This window comes from Gallinula chloropus (genome assembly GCF_964237585.1).
Source record: "Gallinula chloropus genome assembly, chromosome: 6".
Classification (NCBI taxonomy): Eukaryota; Metazoa; Chordata; class Aves; order Gruiformes; family Rallidae; genus Gallinula; species Gallinula chloropus.
In genome coordinates this window covers 4,949,719-4,968,812 of record NC_140091.1, presented here as the reverse complement: position 1 = coordinate 4,968,812, position 19,094 = coordinate 4,949,719, and the positions used below count along the sequence as shown (strand labels likewise).

At 48.7% G+C, this 19,094-nt stretch overlaps 1 protein-coding gene across 2 annotated transcripts in view; it reads right to left on the bottom strand.

The window, feature by feature from the left end:
* Nucleotides 1–1,834: 1,834 nt before the first annotated feature.
* Nucleotides 1,835–19,094, bottom strand: part of PLPP3 (phospholipid phosphatase 3) — a 53,175-nt gene continuing 35,915 nt past the window's right edge. For both annotated transcript variants that reach the window (XM_084266478.1, XM_084266479.1), the window contains exons 4-7: nucleotides 18,483–18,766; nucleotides 17,666–17,723; nucleotides 9,775–9,951; nucleotides 1,835–3,749 (exon numbers count right to left, since the gene is read on the bottom strand). In XM_084266478.1, the coding sequence (XP_084122604.1) occupies nucleotides 3,624–3,749; nucleotides 9,775–9,951; nucleotides 17,666–17,723; nucleotides 18,483–18,766 (645 nt within the window). In that variant the 3' untranslated portion in view covers nucleotides 1,835–3,623. The remainder of the gene's footprint in view (nucleotides 3,750–9,774; nucleotides 9,952–17,665; nucleotides 17,724–18,482; nucleotides 18,767–19,094) is intronic.

The following is a 19,094-nucleotide window of genomic DNA, read 5'->3' as shown; positions in this document are numbered from 1 at the left end:
CCCAGCCCCAGGGTGCGTATGGGACCGGACAGCACTAGGGAGGCAGACGGGAAGTGCAGGAGGAAACAACAGCGCTAAAGCTATTGCTCAGCCAGCAATAGGACTTGGCGTTGCTGATGCTCAGCTCTACACTATAAAGTTCAAGCCTGTCGCCTTCCACAAATTTATCCATGGCCTTTCCCCCCTCTCCCCCACTTGACCCACGCATCCTGAGTGAGGTCCCACGACTCCGCTGGCCCCGCAGCCACCCGGCTCTGCCCCAACTCTTATCAGCCTCTGTGCCGCTTCCCCTCCGACACTTCTCCAAGCCCTCCTCTTTCACCCAGACATCTGTATTCCTGTTTTCTTCTGAGTAGCTGGGGGTTAAGGTGCAAAGCAAACACTTCTCAGCCCGGTGCTCACTGCACCCAAACCAGCCCTGCATGTGAAGGGCTCCACGGGGCTGAGCTCCTTTCCTCCTTCTGCCCGGGTTACGTAGACCCAGGCAGCATTTTCTGGAGATAAACTGAGTATAAGGAGTCTATCCTCACAGCCCTGAAACTAAAGTCTCACCTCTACAACACACTCAACTCCCAAAGGCTGTCTAATCACATGTGGCACCATGACAACTCCCTTTGCACTGAGGACTGATGAGGGCTCATGAAGTTTTTCCACACGAAATAGAATATTGCTACTAATTAGGATAATAATAGCAAGTGCTCACCGAGTTCTGCCTGCTTAATTTCCACCTGCTAGTTATTTGCAGTTTGATGTGGTATTGGCTGCCTGTCTATGTGCTCTTGTGAATTATCCCAGTGCCATGTTATCTTGCTGATGTGGTTCACCTGAGGAGTGGCCGAAACGCAGCTCTGACCGTGTGTCACTGCCGAGAAGTTGATTTTCTTCTACAGGAGGAAGAACAGAAGTACATATAGATTAAAAAAAACAAGGTGGCCTTGTAACCATACACTGTGCACATGTCTGTGTAGGAGCACATGCTGTTTTGGGGGGAGGAGGAGTGTGTTCTTTTGTTTTTTGGGTTTTCCTCCCTGCCTTCCACCCACATCTTCACAACCCGTCAAGCTGCAAGGTTTCTGTTCAGATGAAAAGCGTATGTTTTGCATGGAAAAGGTGTTGATACTGAGTGTAGCTGTGAGCCCTTGTCCAGCACACCCAGTAGCTGGGCTGTGGCTCTTCAGACTTTTTTTTAAAAATTAAATAATATTTTTTTTAAAGCTTGTAACATTACTAAAGAAAAAAAAAGATGCCCTGGAGAAAAAGGGACTTTTGCTCAAAGACTGGGCATAGCCAGAAGCAAACCCCCAAGCATCTCCATCACCCCCTTCCCAGACAGGAGCTGGTGGGACCTTCTTGTACACCCATCTGAAGTGACATCTGAAGCCCTTTTTATCTAGATCCTTTTTACCCTCACCATCACCAAAGCCCAAAGGATCACTCACCCCAGTTCATCCCATTGGGCAGGGGCCTTATTTCCTTGATAAATATCTCAAGTGTGGGACACAAGGGGAAATAGTCAGCCTCTTTTCAATGGTCTGTGGAGACAGGACAAGGGGCTCAAGCTGGAGCACAGGGAGTTCTGCACCGATCTGTGGAAGAACTTTTACACAGTGAGGGTGACAGAGCCCTGGGACAGGCTGCCCAGAGGGTGTGGAGTCTCCTTCTCTGGAGATATTCAAGACCCATCTGGACACTGCAACACGTCCTAAGGAACCTGCTTTGGCAGTGGAGTTGGACCCCATGATCTCTGGAGGTCCCTTCCAACCCCTACCATTCTGTGATTCCTTGGCAGAAGAGAGTCAACCCCAACGCAGAACACACAACTCATGCCAGGATGTTTAGTTGTGTTATGAGCTTTTATTTAAAAAGCACATTTATACAGCAATAATTTCGCAGATACAAACTTCAGTTTTGTATTCTACAAAAGTCTTTGAATATTCATCTCTTTACAAAATGGAACATTACAAAAATACAGACAATTTAATATGATTTTTTTTTATACAAATGTCTCTAATTGTAGTTATTTTCATTAAAATATTACTACCACAGAACTACAATATTTTAGTCGACTATAAAAAAATTAATTCAATGCTTTTTTAAGCAGCAAAATGTAAATAACACAGGTCAGGACACAGTTTATAGTCATAGTGGATATATCTAAAATTGTTTCGGAAATAATATTTTACATAGTTAATTTTTAAGGTTTTTATACATTATTTATATAATATTTATATATAAAAAAAAAATCATAGCTTGCTATAGTTGAAATGATAGGACGGATTCTGTAAGAAGGATGTGCAAATGGCCGTTCTGCATGCTTTGCGGGATCCCTTTGCAAACACGGGCTTTGTGAAAGGGCTGCAAACCAAGAACCTGGGGTTTCCGGGCAAAAAAAACCTCATAAAAATGTAAAAAATAATAAATCACACTCCACATAGGCACAACTGCTGTACCACCGGTGTCACCGAGCAGAGCACGGGACCTGGTACCTGCCGCGGCATGCCCCGGGGGTGCCCAAAGGGAGAGAAGGAGGGGAGGGATGATGGGGGGGGGGATGCACAAACCAAGTGACACCCAGGCTGGGACGAGCCGCCCAGCAGCCCGTCCTGAAACTGCAGAATAAAAGTGTCCCCCGGGACTCAGCCCCGAGGTTCTAGTGCGAAGGCGTCTTCGGCAGAGCCACTGCTACCCACCTGCTAACCGCCAGCTCCCACGGGCGCGCAGACAACCTGCTGCAACGTCTTTAGTTTTAAGGGGGCTGGCTGGTCAGGGAAAGATGCTCTTTTCATGAAGGGCCATTTGCAGGTGCCTGGGGCTCTGGCTGGGATAACCCTTGCCAGGGAACGAGCGGGGAGGAAGAAACGTGGCTCCCCTGCACAGAGGATGGAGTTATTCAGCCTCACTGCGCCTCTCAGGGCTGCTCGTTAAAGGCGTGTAAGTGTGAACAGAGACCCTTTGGAGATCTTTGACCGGGCAAGCTTCTTCTAAACTAAGTCACAGTATGGAATAGAGGAGGCAAAAATAAACTAGTATCAAACAGAGGAAAAAAAGCAACTCTTACAAACCAATCCCAGATCTTGACTCAGTGCTGTTTCTCGGATATAGTGCTATACAATTTAGTTGTGAGTTGTTCTTTTTTCCTCGCAGGCATTGGAAATCTTCATAGTTATAATAAAAAAAAAAAAGATAATATCCTAAAATGGCCAGCTTTCCAAAAATCCCTTAGTTTTCATCAGGCTATGAACAAATTTGGCGTTCACTACAACATGAACACTCAAACCAATTGCACATCCAGAACTCCGGCACCTCTCTTTGTTTGTTCGGCTTTTGAATTTTGTTTTTGTGTTGGTTTTTGTTCTTTCTTTCTTTCTTTCTTTCTTTCTCACTGTCGCTTTTGACTTAGTTGACCACCACCCCTCTCATCCAAATGTCACAAGTTGAAAAGACCACAGAGTAAGACTTTACTGGTCGGGCAAGAAAGTCTCTCCCTACATTCTACTGTCTGATGAGATTTGAGAGCAGCAGGTAGTTGCTGTCAGCAGTCATTTTTTGCAAAAAAAAAAAAAAAAAATTAAAAAAATTAAACAAAATAATAAAATTCAACACCCATCCCATTTCTCAAAGGTCTACACCATGTTGTGATGGTTATTTCGCTCAATGATGTCCACAGGTGAAAGGATCTCCTTCCGGATAGGTGGTGGAGGCAGGCAAGTCTTTGTCTTGGGCTTGAAGAGATCTGAGACGTAAAACACCTGTAGGAACAAGTGAAAAAGCCAAACTTAGCCAGGCTGGGTGATGCTCTGTTCAAAAACCTTGATTTACAGGATTCATACATGCCTTTAAACTGTAAAAATAGCATTTTTCATGCTACTGGATGCCTTCCTGTGACACCAATAGCTGTGAAATGCCAAAGGCCTGCTCCCACCTTTCTGTACAGTATGGAAAAAGGCTCAGACCTCACAAAACAGAGTGAAAACATTACAGAACAGTTTCTTCTCTCATTGCACAAACCAGGAAACAGATACATGGCTCATGCTCCAATAAAATAACAAAGGTCTCCAAAGGGCTAGCCTGACTCACGGTGAGCGAGCTTAGGGACGGTGGAGCTGACGAGAAACAATTTGTTCAACCAGACATCGTTAAAAGCTTCCAAATCAGAGTCGCATTTAAAGTTTTCAGCAATGAGTCAATGGCGAGTGATGCTTTCCCCATGCCCCACCAAGGCACTGGTACAGAGCCAGGGTCCGGTCCTGAAGCCAAAGCCTAAGGAGAGGAGGAGCTATTCCTGACTCTTCCTAAATATCCCGTGATGTAACCCCTCTCCCGGATGTGAAAAAGCCAGCGCTTGGCAATTTCGGGAGGTTGAAACACAATAAGAAACAAAGCACTGGGAGGAAACTTCCACATCCTCCCTTGGCAGCTGCTGAGCAAAGCTTATCGGTCCTCCAGGACAGGGGCACTTTCTCCCTTGCCAAACCTCAATCCTGCGCCAGAAGGGAAGAGAGTCAGACAGCGCAGATCCTCTGGACAGGGCAAAAGGTGGTGAGGACTCATCGTTTTGCTAGCTGGCACCAAGGCCCCAAACTTGGGTCCTGCTGCTGACTGCCTCCGCCAGCCCAAGCCTGCTGGTTCATCTCAGGCATCCTTAAGGACTCAGAATTTGGACTGAGCTGTGGGTTTGCTGAGCCGAAGCCCTGGAGGACCACCACAAGGTTGTAGGAATTATGAGCACATTTGAGTTTTCTCCCACGCTACTCAGACACAATACTTCAGGAACAAGTAACACTGCAGGGAGGAGACATCCAATGTGCTCAAAGGAAAAATCCCATTAGCACACGCAGGCTGGTCAACAAAGGGAGGGAGCAAAGGTTTTCCCATCTGCATAGCAACATTTTCTAGCTACCCAGAGCCCTGTGCAGGTCCGGTCGTCCTTGGAAACAACTTCTGCAAGCCCCTATCAGAGCAGGCAGATAAGGAACTGAGCTGAACAGTGAACCTGTTGTAAGTGGCAATTTACTCCTACAATTATAACCAAGGATGCAGGAAGCTGAGCTGTTGTCGCTTGGCTTTTATTGCTTCGTGGAAAAGCAGGAAAGGAGCCAATGTATAAACCAGCTCCCTTTCTCAGTGTCTGTCCTGGTATGTTTGGCTGCCTAGTTGTGCAACAGAGCTGATAAAGTTGTTTACAGGCATCCAAGAGGCAGCGTTTGTGCCTTTGGTTAAATAACAGGATCCAGCTGAACCCTCCGAGGACCACACGCTGGAGCCTGGCCTCTTGCTGCAGCAGCATCACAGTGTAGAAGCACACTGAAACACTCTGGTTTTCTTTTGGGTTGGTAATAAGTTTAAACCCCCCCTGTTCGTCTGGCCTGGAGCATTTCTGATGCCATCTCGCTCGCCTGCTCACCTTGGAGAGCTGGATTCAATCAAAAAGATGTCCGATTTCTGCACCAAGGTAGCCATGACAAATCAATTTATAGGAGGAGATTGCTGAGCACAAGAAGCATATGGGGATTACACTGAGTCTGGTCCTTATTTTGGACAGGAATGAGTTATGGCTGGGTGTCATCCTGAGTATTGCAGCTCCTACTGTGCCGCTCGGTGCTTTTCAGGGTTTAACTCAGAGACTGGGTGAGAGGTTTCATTTCTCTTTAAACCGTGCTTCACTTTAACGTGGCTGGAGGTTATATAAACACTTAGAGGAATCATGAAACGTGATCTTCAGGGGGTTAAAACAGTGTGTTAAATCCTCCTAATGCTTCAACTGTTTAACACAAAAAAAGGAGTAATAAACGTGCAAAGTTTTTCAGCTGGATTAGCTCCATTTCCTGTAGAAGGTGCTCTCCACCCATAAAGAAAACTTGATGGCAGAAGGCTGAGTGCATACTATGCAAAGTAAGCCAGTATCTTATATTGCCACTTAACAATTCCTATTCCTTTTCAACCCATTGAATAAACCCATAATCACATACAGGAGAGGTTAAAACAACTCATCTGAGCTGACCAGAGCAACAGCAGAAGGAGCACATCCTTCTGACGCCTCCGCTTTTCTCTCTCCCCATCACAAGAGAGGTAAACTACATGACACATAGCAGGCTGCCTACAACACACAGCAAAAAAAGCTATTTCCATTTAAGAAATCCTCATCATATTTCACCCTGGATCCCAGTCGAATGTTTCATCAGCTGGAAGTGCTTGACACTGATGTCTTCTGCTTGTTATTTCAGGCACCGGAGGATCAACGTGTCTGCTGCAGCACAACCTGGATTTAAGCCCTGGCAGCCCTCAGAGATGAAACTCACAACTGGTTTCTACTGGAAACAACAGCCTAATAACTAGGGTATTTTAGTGGCCCTTGACTGTCATCAGGGTGGACTCCTGAATGCTGCTCTGGGGGAAGTGGTGTTTGGGAGCACCCAGGACGAGCTGGAAGGGGTAAGCCTTCAGGTCCCTCCCTCTACTTCCAAGCATCCCGTGCATGAGAGCTGGATCCCTGGGCAAGGATGCCCAGGATATATCAGTAATTGCTCTTATATGCCAGTAGTTTTAGCAAAAAGCTGCTGAACTCTACATTTCATGCAAGCTCCAAGGAGCACTGGGGCAATTCTTCCCTGTCCCTCGCTGCCACCTCCCAGCAAGGAGCAAAGTCTGCCGGCCCCTCCTGGGCAACAAAGCAGTGTTTGGGAGGACTAGAATGCCTTGATGCTTCTTCTCAAGCTGATGAATGGGACAAGCATTGGGTTTAAACCCTGCCCGTGTCCCAGGCTGCTGCCAGAGATGTCCCCAGCCTACAAAGGGTCTGAAGATGCCTGCTGCATCCACCAGCCTGCTGGGAAGAGCAGTGCAAGTTGCCGGCAAACCCAAAGCTTCAGGCAGCTGCTTCCTATGTCAGCTTACCTCGACACAGGAAAACCAGCCCAGTGCTGCTGCAGCCTCCCCTTCCCAGCACAGCTCCCAGCTGCTGGAGGGCTGGGAGGTGATGGCTGGCCCTGCTGCTTGTCCCAGCCAGGAAGCATCCGGTCGCCTGTCCTGAGCATCCGGAGAGCTATTGTCTTTCTGAAACCGCTGCCAGGATCCAGGGATCCATCTCCCAGTCCCTACTCCTCCCTATATACTGCTGTTACACCACTTCCAGAAAAGAAAAGCACTTGGAGAGATAAACACCCCCTTGTAAAACTGCCTGCTGAGGTGCACTTGGGGTGCCCACACACCACCAATTTGGGCTTCTGGACTGAGACAAGCTGCTGCATTGCTCCTTGCCTTGCCCAGGACCTTTTCTCCCCAGGGCTGCCAGCACTGCCATCACGGTGCTACAGCCACTGCTGGGATAGAAAAAGACTTCATGGATTTGGAGGAACACCCTTGGCAGCACCAGCATGACAGGCACAGGTTCTGTGAAGGCACACAACTACGCACACACGTGTCTCATTTCCCTCTCTGGGTTTGCTGGCCTGGGACATTGGCACAAGGAAAACCCAACAGCTACAGCTCAGAGAGTTAATAATACTTCATAAAAACTTGCCCGACAATGAGAGTGTTGTCTTGGCTCTGGAATATTATCAATGAGTGGAAAGTACATAAATAACCTATTTTCTCTCCTTGCAAAATATAACGTTAGCAAGCTTAATTCCTTGCCTCCAGGGCTGCTTTACTTTTAGATCAGTCAAAAAGAAACCCCACCAAACACCCCCCCCTCCCAAAACAAACCCCAAGAAAGCGATAAACTATTAAAACCTTGCTTTTGGGAGTTGGTCCAGCCAGAGGAACGACCATAACCCCCCACCCGTTTGCTTCAAGGCAAGGCAGCCACCCAACCCCAAACCCCCACAGCCTGCCTACTTTAACCATTTACATGTGTCACCTTGAGTTACAGCACGGTGCAATCAGGTAGCTCTTTGAAAAGTAAATCACATGTGAAGAAGCCCAACAGCCGTGGGCAAGTGGGCATGGCTTTTGTTTGCCATTTTCTCACAAGCCCTTTCACTACATCAAAAGCCCACCACCAGCCAAGTACCCCTGGCCCAGCAGACACCAGCTCCAGCTCCCAGGGGACAACTTCTGGAAGGATTGCACCAGGAAGAACCAATATCCCAACCACCCTAGACCCCCCCATTTGGGTCTCAGTGGAAAGCCTTGCAAACGAGCTGGTGCTCGTTGCAGAGGGTGGCTGGAGAAGCAAACACTGCTGGCTGAAAGGGGAATATTCTCCCTTGTTTGATTCCTTTCCAGTTCCCCAAGTATCTGGGTAAAGGGGCCCTCTGCCCAGAAGGCTTCTGGAGCTCTAGGGTGATTTGGGGAAAAGCCCATAATATAGGGGTTTATTTTCTGAATATGCTGTTTGTTTGATGGGAGACAAGATGAAGGGGGTGTGACAGTTGAGGCTGCACCTCAGTGTGTTCAGTTTTGGGCCCCTCACTACAAGAGAGACGTGGAGGTCCTGGAGTGTGTTCAGAGAGGGACAACCAGGCTGGGGAAGGGTCTGGAGAGCAAATCCTACAAGGAGCGGCTGAGGGAGCTGGGGGTGTGCAGCCTGGAGAAGAGGAGGCTGAGGGGAGACCTTATCACTGCCTAAAATTGCCTGAAAGGAAGATGTAGAGAGTTGGGGGTTGGTCTCTTCACCCAAATGACAGGTGACAGAACAAGGGGGAATGGGCTCAAGCTGTGCCAGGGCAGGGTCAGATTAGATACTAGGAAAAAATTCTTCACTGAAAGAGTTATAGGGCACTGCAACACACTGCTCAGGGAGGGGGTTGAGTCACTGGCTGTGGGTGTATTTAACAGACAGATAGATGAGGTGCTCAGGGATATGGTTTAGTAGAGGACAAGTATGGTTGGACTCAGTGATCTTAAAGGTCTTTTCCAACCTAGTCACTCTGTGATACCAGAGCAAACCCCCTGAGCTCACTGCCTCCTGCCATGTCCCCAGCTGTAACAAAGGGTTACATGAGCTTGCAGCAGCATGGGCTGGCTGGTGCCCATTATTCCTGCAAGACCAGAAGGACCTAGGCCTGCACAAACTTCAAGATCAACAAGGTCCTGCACAGAGGTTGGGAGAATCCATGTTACCAATACAGGCTGGGGGGCAACGCGATAGTGAGCAGCCCTATGGAAAAGGACTTAGGAGTACTGATGGAGGGCAAGCTGGGAATGAGCCAACAACGTGCACTTGCAGTCTAGAAGGCCGATGGCATCCTGGGCTGCATCACAAGAAGTGCAGCCAGCAGATCAAGAGGTGATTCTCCTCCTCTACTCTGCCCTGGTGAGATGCCCCTACAGTTCCAGAGCTCCAACATAAGCAGGACATGGACCTCATGGAGTGAGTCCATAGAAGGCCACAAGGATGATCAGTGGTCTGGAGCACCTCTCCTACAAAGACAGGCTGAGAGAGTTGGGCTTGTTCAACCTGGAGAAGAGAAGGCTCTCGGGAGACCTTAGAGCCTCTTCCAGTACCTTAAGGGACCTACAGGAAATCTGGGGAGGGACTGTTTGTAAAGGTACATAGCAGTAAGACGAGGGGCAATGGCTTTAAACTAGAGCAGAGGAGGTTTAGACTAGATTAGGAAGCAGCTTTTCACTTTGAGGGTGGTGAGACACTGGCATGAGGCCCCACCCCTGGGGATATTCAAGGTCAAGCATCACAAAGCTCTGAGCAATCTGATCTAAAGGTGTCTCTGCAGAGGGTTGGACTAAATATAGATAGCCTTTAAAGGTGCTTTCCAACCCAACACATTCTGGGATTCAATGACCCCTGTTCCTTGCAGGGTGTGCCATACTCACCACGCAGTAAGCCACCAGGGCTCCCTGGGCAAAGCCCGCCAGCACGTCGGTGGGGTGATGCTTGTGGTCCGACACGCGGGACAGGCCGGTATAAAACGCCATCATGATGAGTGTGAACTGGAGGAGGGGACGGAGCAGGCGGGCTCCTTTCCACGTGAATCTGGCCTGCAGATAAAACTGTGGGCAAGAGGGGAAAACAAAAAGTTGCATTAATTTTGAGGGCAGCAAAGAAGAAGCTCTGCCCAAAACACACACGCGCAGCAGCAACAGCGCTGTGGGGCACCTGCTCCACCGTGACTCTAGGAGTGGGGAGGTGTCAAAGAAGGATGTTCTTCGCAAACACATGGCCTTTAAGGGATTTTAACCCACAGAGGTGGGCAGAGGTGAGTGGGGACAGTCCTCCCCATGGTGAGCCTGGGTCAGGACCACAGAGCTCCCTGAATCCCAGCTCACCTCCCAGCCCTGCTTCAGCCTCCAAGTCCATCAAGTCACACACAACACCCTGGAAACCCCTCCCCACCACTATCTAGTGCGTAACAGAAGCAAAGATCCCAGATTTCAGCCACACAGGACCCACAGCATCTCTCAGAGGAAGAGCAGGAACGAGTGCAGCCTGCCACACCTCCAGAGCCAGCCCAAGGGATTTCCGACACACCACTGTGGATGCAAAACACAACCCTCTAACACTGCTGTCACGATTCCCAGCCCAAGCCCTGGGGTGTGCAGGGATACAGGGCACAGCTGCCCCACCACACGCCACGGGAAGTCACTCCTACCCAGCAACGGAATAGCAAGGTCCTGGCTCGACCTAAGAAGATAAACCTGATGTGACGTCAAATGGGACTTTGCCCCCCTCTCCCTGTGACTATCTGGGGCCTGTTTCCATTTCAACTGTCAAGGCAGGGCCAGTTCCTGTGGGAACCGGGAAGCCAGGCGGGAAGAGAGGACAGGAAAACAGCAACCCGCTGCCCAGAGGAGTGGGGCTGGGAAGGGAGGGACGCTGCAGCAAGCCTGGGGAGCACAGGGGCTCTTGATGGCTTGAGGAGTGTAAAAGTACCTGGAAAAATGCTGCTCGAGCCCTGCAGCTCGGCACCCGCAGCTACAGTGGGTGTTCTCTGCCTGTACCCAAATGAAGTCAGACCCAGCATGTGATGTCAGAAAGCTGGGAAGAGGTTTAATACCCATTTACAATGCCTTTTACACACCCAGAGCGGTTTACACTGCCTTGGTATAAAACAGAATGAAGTTCTCCCTGGGTTCCCTGAAACCACAAATAACTTAATGACATCATTCACCTATAAAAGCAGAATTAACTGGAAAGCTGATAAGGGGAAAGCATCATTTTGGCCAATTTAGTATGTTTGGCTGTTGTGTACACATATTTACCCCTTTTTGGAAAAGCCTTTTTAGAGGAAACGAAACATCATCTGAATGGAGCAGATGCTCCAAATTACCCAAATTGTAAGCCAATTACCATGGAAAGGAGCAGTACCCAAACAGTTCAGCAATGGCTAATGCACGTTATTATTCTGGGGAATATATCTACAACCAAGCAGGGGAACGGAGCCACAGCACCACGGTGCACACCCTACACCATGAAAACCTGTGCCACGTTGCTATGGGACGAGTTACAGCCCCCTCAATTCCCATGGCAACCCCACACTGGGATAGCCCAGTGAACAGACTGCCGGGCTGCTTCTCTAGTTTGTGGTGACATTTTCCATATGCTTGGGAGATGGAGGAGTCAATAATCAAGGTATCAAAATTAGGAGGCATATTCTGCCCAGGAGGGTCTAAAAAACCCACACCCAATGTAATCAAAGAGTGTGGATGAAGACATGCTTTCCCTCCAGGTGAAATGCAGCTACCACTGAGCCGGAAAGCTGGAGCTGTAAAATAGCCCAACCCCATCCTGCAGAGTCACTTGCAGTGATTTAACAGCAGGCACTTCATCCTGCAAGCAAATATCTGCGCGGTTCATTAGCAGGGAACTGCATTTTCAGTTTGCAGTGCTCAGGCTGGCTGAATTTTCATTGCCATGGTACTCGCAGACCCAGTGATCTGGCACTGAGCACAAACAGTGTAGGCAGGATACTCCTGGGAAGAGGGAGAGCAGCCCCCCCCCCCCCCCCCCCCTACATTTAAATACAGCTTCTCAGTGTAGAGACAATGGCCCTTGAAAAGGCAGCATTTGTGGAGAGTAGCATTTATAAAGAGCACAGAAATACACTTCTATTGCTGTAGTTTAGGCTCAGGATTATTTCCACGTTCAAGAGGCTCAGAGCCCAACTTAGGTGAGTGCAAAACCTAGGTTCAAATAGGTCATTGCAGAGCAAAATTAGCTCCAAGCATTGTATCTTCTAAACTACTAGCTTTGGTTCTACCAGCAAGACTCAAACCCTAATGTCTTACTTCATTCTTGAGGCTCTGTCATGTCAAACATGACGTGCTGGATAATCTGGCATTTGACCCTTTTGCACAGCCTTGACGTTCCCCCAAACCATCCCATTCCATGAGCTTGAACTTCTCAGGGCATCTACAGGCGTGGAAGCAAAGTAGCAACTGAAAATTAGGAATAAAAACCTTAAGAGCTCAAAAAGACAATAAAACAGGCACTTTTGGGGACTGAAATGCTTTAAAAATAGGTATGTTTGTACACTGACTCTCTCCTTCCAAAGCACAGGCCTGAACTGCAAGTTGAATCTGCACACTCGAGCCCTGGAAGAGCCGTGCAAAGGCAGCGTGGCACCAAACAGGGTGGACTGGGGGCCACCCAGGTCCTCAGCACCCAACTCACACCCACACCTGCACATCTTGGAGGAGGTAACAGAAAACCTCACTTATCAGGGTGAGGATCTTGACTGGGCTGCTTTTACTGCCGCAATAAAACTCTTGGAAAAGTTGTTGATTGTTTTCCCATTCATAAGGAAAAACCAAACCAAAACAAGAGGATAACAGCACTTTTCTCACTCCACAGGTGGACCACACTGGAACACCAGAGTGCTGAGATCCCACCAGCATTTAAAGGTGAGCCTCAGGGTGCTCCAAACTCTGTCTCTGCCCTAGTTATGAAAGAAAAATGTCATTAATAAGTGAAGGTCAAAAAGTGAAAGGGGAGCATGGGGGCTGAAAGGATCAGAATTTCCCTATAAAGTGAGTTAGTGCTAAAACTAAAAAATGGGAATTTCCTGGATATTTGTCTGAAAACCTGCTTTTGAAAGTTGGGGTGGTTTTTTTTTGGTAGCCTGGGAACAAACCTGAAGTGCTGCCTGCTAAGGACAGCTGATTTGGATGGGAACATGAGGCTGGATGGAGCCCTTCCTGGGAGGGGATGGAGGAACCTGACCACAACTGGGGTTATGTCTACCACAGACCATCACAGGGCAGCAAAAATCAGGAGGAGCATCAACAGGAACAAGCATGGATGAAATGAGATTACACACAGCAGCAGTTATTTGGAGCTCCCATCCACTGTCTCCTGGCAGAGGCTGAGTTACCACAAAGCAGATGGCTTGAAGGATATCACATCACTGCTCCTTTGCCAGGGGACTTCCACAGTGGTGGTGGGGACAGCCCTCAGCCACGCGCAAGCCCCAAGCAAACCCCTCAAGGAGCAGTTGGCAGGGAACATGGGCTAAAAGCATCATCTCCAGTCTCCCAGGGCTTTTCTGTCACCCAGAAATCCCACCCTGTTCACGCTCTCCCCACTGCAAGGCTGAACATCAATCACGTCCCTTAGTCACAGTGAAGGTTTCCTGCTGGGAAACAGCTGCCTTTATGTCCGTCTGGCCTGATGTTACCCCTATCTCCAGCCCCATCTGCAAATGGAGTGGTACCCAAAGCAACACGGGGCCAAAACCCCTCCAACCCAAACTCAGCCTGGTGTAATGTGCTGCCCTGGCTGGGCAAAGCCAGCCACAGGAAGGGGAACTACAGAATTCAGCTTTTAGCACCAAGTTGGCCAAGGGACAAGGACAGGAGAGGCAAAGACCTCCCAGAGCCAGAGAGATGTGTTGTCCTTCTTTTCCCTGCCTTTGCTGAGGGTACAGCACCCTCCCATGCCAGGGGGAATACCCCTGTCAGCTCAGCCATGCAGTTCACACCTCAGCTCTGGTCTCTGACGTGATTCCAGCTTATTCACTTAGATCACCACTAAACTTGACTCCAAGTCCATAACCACCACAGATTTTCTTGCACACAGGTACATCATCGCTCTGCAGAACAAGAGTACTGGGACCTTTTCCACCCTTCAGCAAGAAGCCCCACTGCAAAGTCCCATGCTCACCCAGATACCCAAACCCAGCAATGTACCTAATTTCTTCATACAAGTGACACCACACAAAACTCTGTTCTGATGTGAAGTCTTCAATCTCACCCACCAATGCACGTTAAACACTCAAACTGCCCTGTTTTAATCTTCTTTTATCCAGAATCAGCCAATATTGCTTTTCCAATATTGTTTTCTTTCTTCTGCATCCTCTGGTGTCAGGCAACTTTGTACCATTAAAAAAAAAATCAGTCTGCATTATGGTCCCATGTGCTCCAGGGGTGTGAAAACTCCCCAAGGCTCTCTGCAAAGACTCCCCACATCCAGCTAAAAAAGCCCAGAGCTGTGGGACAGGTCCAGAGGGTTGCATGGAATAAGCTGTTCCATACCTTCCTCAGCCTGCTATAAATATTCAGTATGGGCTCAGTCAGCCAAGGAGTAACAAAGCAAGGAAAATTAAGACAAAGAAGATTAGCCAAGCGTAATTTCCCCTTTGAAATTTTTTTTATACAGAGGCCTGATATTAATTGGGTATTCCTGGTGACAAGAAGGCTGCAAGAAACTCAGCCCTGAAGTCTCAGCGTTTAGAACTACATCCCAGGAGATTGTACCATGTTGCGAGTGCCTTTCCCTGGGACTTTTCCCCCAGAGTCCTCCAGGACTTGGCATCTATCTGCATCTGTCTACCAGGAACCTGGAGCCAAATTGCTTCTCCTTGATGGATACACCACAGGGCTCTGGGAAGTTGTGGTCACTCATCTACCACCCACCAAACACCTGGGCAAATCCAGTCCCCCAGTGCAGGGAAAGGCCAAGGGATGCGTGAGAATTTGGGCATCTTTTCATAGAACAAGTAAAGCTTTCTGGCACCTGTCTCCATCAGGTGAGGCAAAGTTAAGAACATACTAATTCAGAACGGGCTCTAACAGTGAAGCCAGGGAATGCCAGGAAAGACGGGAAGTGACTTATCCTTGAAATATGAGGTATTGTTCAATAGGGAACGTAGACACTGCATGCGGGATGCAGCTTATCAGCCAAGCCTCTGCAGCCCCACAAACATCCCCACTCTGCAAAGGCTCCTGCCAAACTCCCAGTGCCCAAAGTGCCGGCAAAAACCTGCCACAGCACAGCCCTCACTTCCCAGGAACTGGAGATCAACTGTTTTGTTTTGATTGAGATGATTTGATGATTAAATCCATCAAACCCACCTCCTGCAGGTGTTGGCATGGTGGATGCCAGATTTCTAACCACGCTTCCAAACTCTACTCATTCATTGAGCTGGGTGAGACAGAGGGGTTCATTTTATATTAAACAAAATCCCTCTGGATTATTATAACTTTTAGATTATTATCAGCCTCCCAAGCATGACAGATTTTTTGCCTCCCTTTTTCCATGAGACTTCTCATTGAGGCTCTGGCAGTGGCCAGGAAGCTGGAATGATGGAGACCAAGGTGCTGCAAGACAAGTTAGAATCATAGAATTATTTAGGTTGGAAAAGACTTAAGATCATCATTTCCTCGCCTCTGCTATGCACCATGTCACACAGCCTTGTCTCAAGTTACTCTTTTTCCCCTTCAATTTATGTCCAAAACACTTGGTGTAATTCTTCCCTGGCCTTAAGACACAGCAGCTGGTCAGATAGAGCCTGCTACCAATCTTATCCCAGTTTTGGGACAAAAAAAACCCCCATTCTTATGGGATTGTGGGTCAAAAACCCTCTGCAGAGGGGGAGGTAAGTGGAGCAGCCTGTTGTCCCGGATCAGGCAGGGAACAGGGCAGAGGCTGCTGATAGCCCCAGTGCTTCCAATATGAGGATGGGGAAGAGACATCACAGGCAGCTTTCTGCTTCAAAGTGTGATGCAGGAACTAAACACTGTTTCTGAAGCCTGCTGCAAGGTTTAAAAGAAAGTCAAGCACCAGACATTGGTGCGAAGAAAGTGAGCTGTGCAGGTTTTCCATACATCCCATGGGAATGTTCCATGCAAGCTGCAGTTTTGGGGTCTCTGGCATTCCCCATTATTTCTCACCTGCTCCGTAACTGCTGGATTTTCCAGAAAAAAACTGGCAAAGCCACATAATCTGTGCAGTGCCCTGCAGAAACAGGGTCAAGCCCTGACAACGTTGGGCAGCCACTGTGGAAGTCAGCGGGGTGGAAACATGGGGAGGGGGTGAGCACTTGCCTGACTGGGCACAGCGCCCCGAGCTTGTCCCCTACCCTGAAGGATGCTGCAGGGCAGAAACCTGTGCAAATGGTAAAACATCAGGCTTGGCTTCCAAAAAGGCTTGGGAACAGCATCTCCTAAAAAAAAACACCTGGGAGGATGACCTGAATCTTACTGAGCATTTGGAGAGAAACCACCAACAACTTAAGGACTGGCAGTCCTCACTATTTCCGGATGCCAGGCTCAAAAGCATCTCTGGGCTGACCTGCTGAGAAGATCTCCTTGGAAATAAATAAGTGTCAGTGCGAGTGATGGTTTCCAAACACAGCTTGGAAAGTTTTGTGAAGGCAGCAGCGGAAGGCTGAGCCTCCCGCAAAGCGTCGCTGGAGGCTGCGCATTGTAACACGGCTGGGAGGAAACGGCCTGAGTGTTTACTGAAGACATTAAAGTTCTCCAAGAATTGTAAAAAAAAAAAAAAAGAAAGAAAAAGAAAGGAAAAAAAAAAAGGGGGATAGGGAGATAATACAGCATCCCCAGCACTTTGGAAAGCTCAGTAATTAAATCACAGAAATTGCTCACAGGGAGGGGGGGGATCCAGGGCTGAAAAGGCAGGACTGAGCTGTGACAACTTACCTTTTCAGAGGGTAAAGGGACAGATAAAAGTTCACATTTCATGTTTTTATCAGTGTCATGCTCTTTCTTTGCCTGTTAGCCTGAGCTTACAAGAGATGGGGGACACAAATCCTTTGAGGAATCTGAAAACTTTCTCCTGCTACTTTCTTAATAATTTAAAGCTCCAAACCAAACCAAAGAAACACAAATCACAACCCAGATCCTCCCAAAAAGCTGTGTGCGGGTCCAGCCCCTCAGAGGGCACAGGCAGCGCGCCTCCCGCAGCCCCGGCAGGAAGCACCTTGGCAGCTGCCCCGGCCCCAGCCCCAGCACAGGAAGGGTAGAGCCATTTCTCATTGACAAAGAAAAACAAGCCCCAGCCCTCTAATCCGGATCCGGACAGGCAGAGGCTGTTCCACCTGCTCTGCCGGCACATTTCGGAACCAGCCCTCACTCCATGACAGAGCTGCAATGGCGCATCTTCCCTCTCCATCAGTGTAGTATTTCAGCTCACCCCAAACATTGGAGACCACATTGGGTGAACAAAATTGCCCAAGTCATCTACAGGTTTAGTAGGATTTGGTTTTAATTGCAGCCTTGGCTGCATCCCAAAGCTGCACAGCTCAGCTATCCCCCAGGGGTCTCCATCCCAAACACCACCACAGGGGCTGAGAACCGATCTTTCTATCACCAACTTGTTCCTTTTCTCAACCGACCCCCCTATTTCCGATGCTCATCACGTCGTTACTTATACTTTACCCACATACCTACTGAATGCGGGTAAATGCCTCAGGAAAGGGGAGCGGGGGATAAAATCAGGTCAATCTCGAGCAAGGCTAAGGTTACTTACCACCAAATACAGCATGGTGTAGAGGGAGAAGGATGCGTGCCCGGAGAAGAAGGATTTCCTGCAAAACAAAGTAGGTACTAAGAAACCAGACACTATAATCTTTGGTTTTACAGTTTTACAGCTAGCATGGTGACTTGCCTGCTGCTACCAAGATGGGGCCAAACCAGAGGAACCCAGAACCCCCATCTTTTGGGTTACAAACCCCCTTTTATACATCCCACTGGCTTGTGAGGCAGAAAGCGAACGGATGGGCAGGATGCTCGCATTGTTCGTCCCTTCCTGGTCTACTCATGGGACAGGAGTTATTTCCAGGATAGCCTGACAACTCATCGTCTCGCCTCAAATAACCAGGAAACCATAAAGAAATAAGCAGCAAGCAACTTCTCCGGTTGCTTAATTGCAGCATGTGAAACAGGTCCTTGGAAATGTCAGAACTGGGCATCTGATGGATTCGATAGAGCTCGAGGGGGAGGTGCTGGCAGCCCTGCCTGTGTGGAGCCTCCGTGGAGGGGAAGCCCTCTGCTCCTTCGCATGAGGCAGCTCGAGCTGCTCACCATGAGCTCAGCTCATACCGTGAATTCCCACATTAAGCAACTGCTTGGGGAAACAATAGTGTAGGAGTAAAGGGAAAGGGAAAGATATACTATTCAGCAATTCCCGAGGGAAACTGCCTGTTGCCGGCAGACAGTTACAGCCCCCATGGAGAAGTCAGCACTTGAATCAGCTATTCCTGGCAGGCAAAATCTTAAGACATATTTAGAATGAAAGACCATGTCGGTGGCAGTGACCCATGGCTTTGATACCACAAGGTTCTCACCTGGCTTCCTGGACCTTGCTGTCGCTTCCCCTGCATGTGTAGTTTTGGATGTAAACTCCCTTCGCGCAGTTGATGGTGGAGAAATCCAAATCACAAACCTCCAGGAAATGCGGCCGCAAGCGCCCGACGGACACTTTGGCAATGTCTGTGAAGGACTGGCTGATGGCACAGCCGAAAACGAAGCAGCCCACCTGCTTGTAGAGAGCAGCCACGTAGGGGTTCTGGATAAAAGATCGTGACTTCTCCTTCAGGTAGTGGATGCGGTACAGCTCTCCCGTTATAATCTGTGGGTGAAACGCAGCAGGGAGGTTAGAGAGCAGGAAAGATGTTGTGTGAGGTCAGGGGTGGGTGGCAAACGGAGGGCGGAGAGAGCTCGGTGTGCTCCGAGCATCTCGAACCAGCAATCTGCTTCCAGAGAGGAAACAGAGCCTGTCAGCCAGCACCTCTCCATCCTCTCTCTTCCCCTTTCCATTAGAGACTGCAGTGCTCAAAATGTTGTTTAGGATTTGATAAACAAGAAGAAAGGGGAAAAAGCAGCTAGATTGTGGGTTAGCATGTTGGTGTATCTTTACAGAAGTGCAAAAGCATCCCTGATCTATACCAGCACAGCAG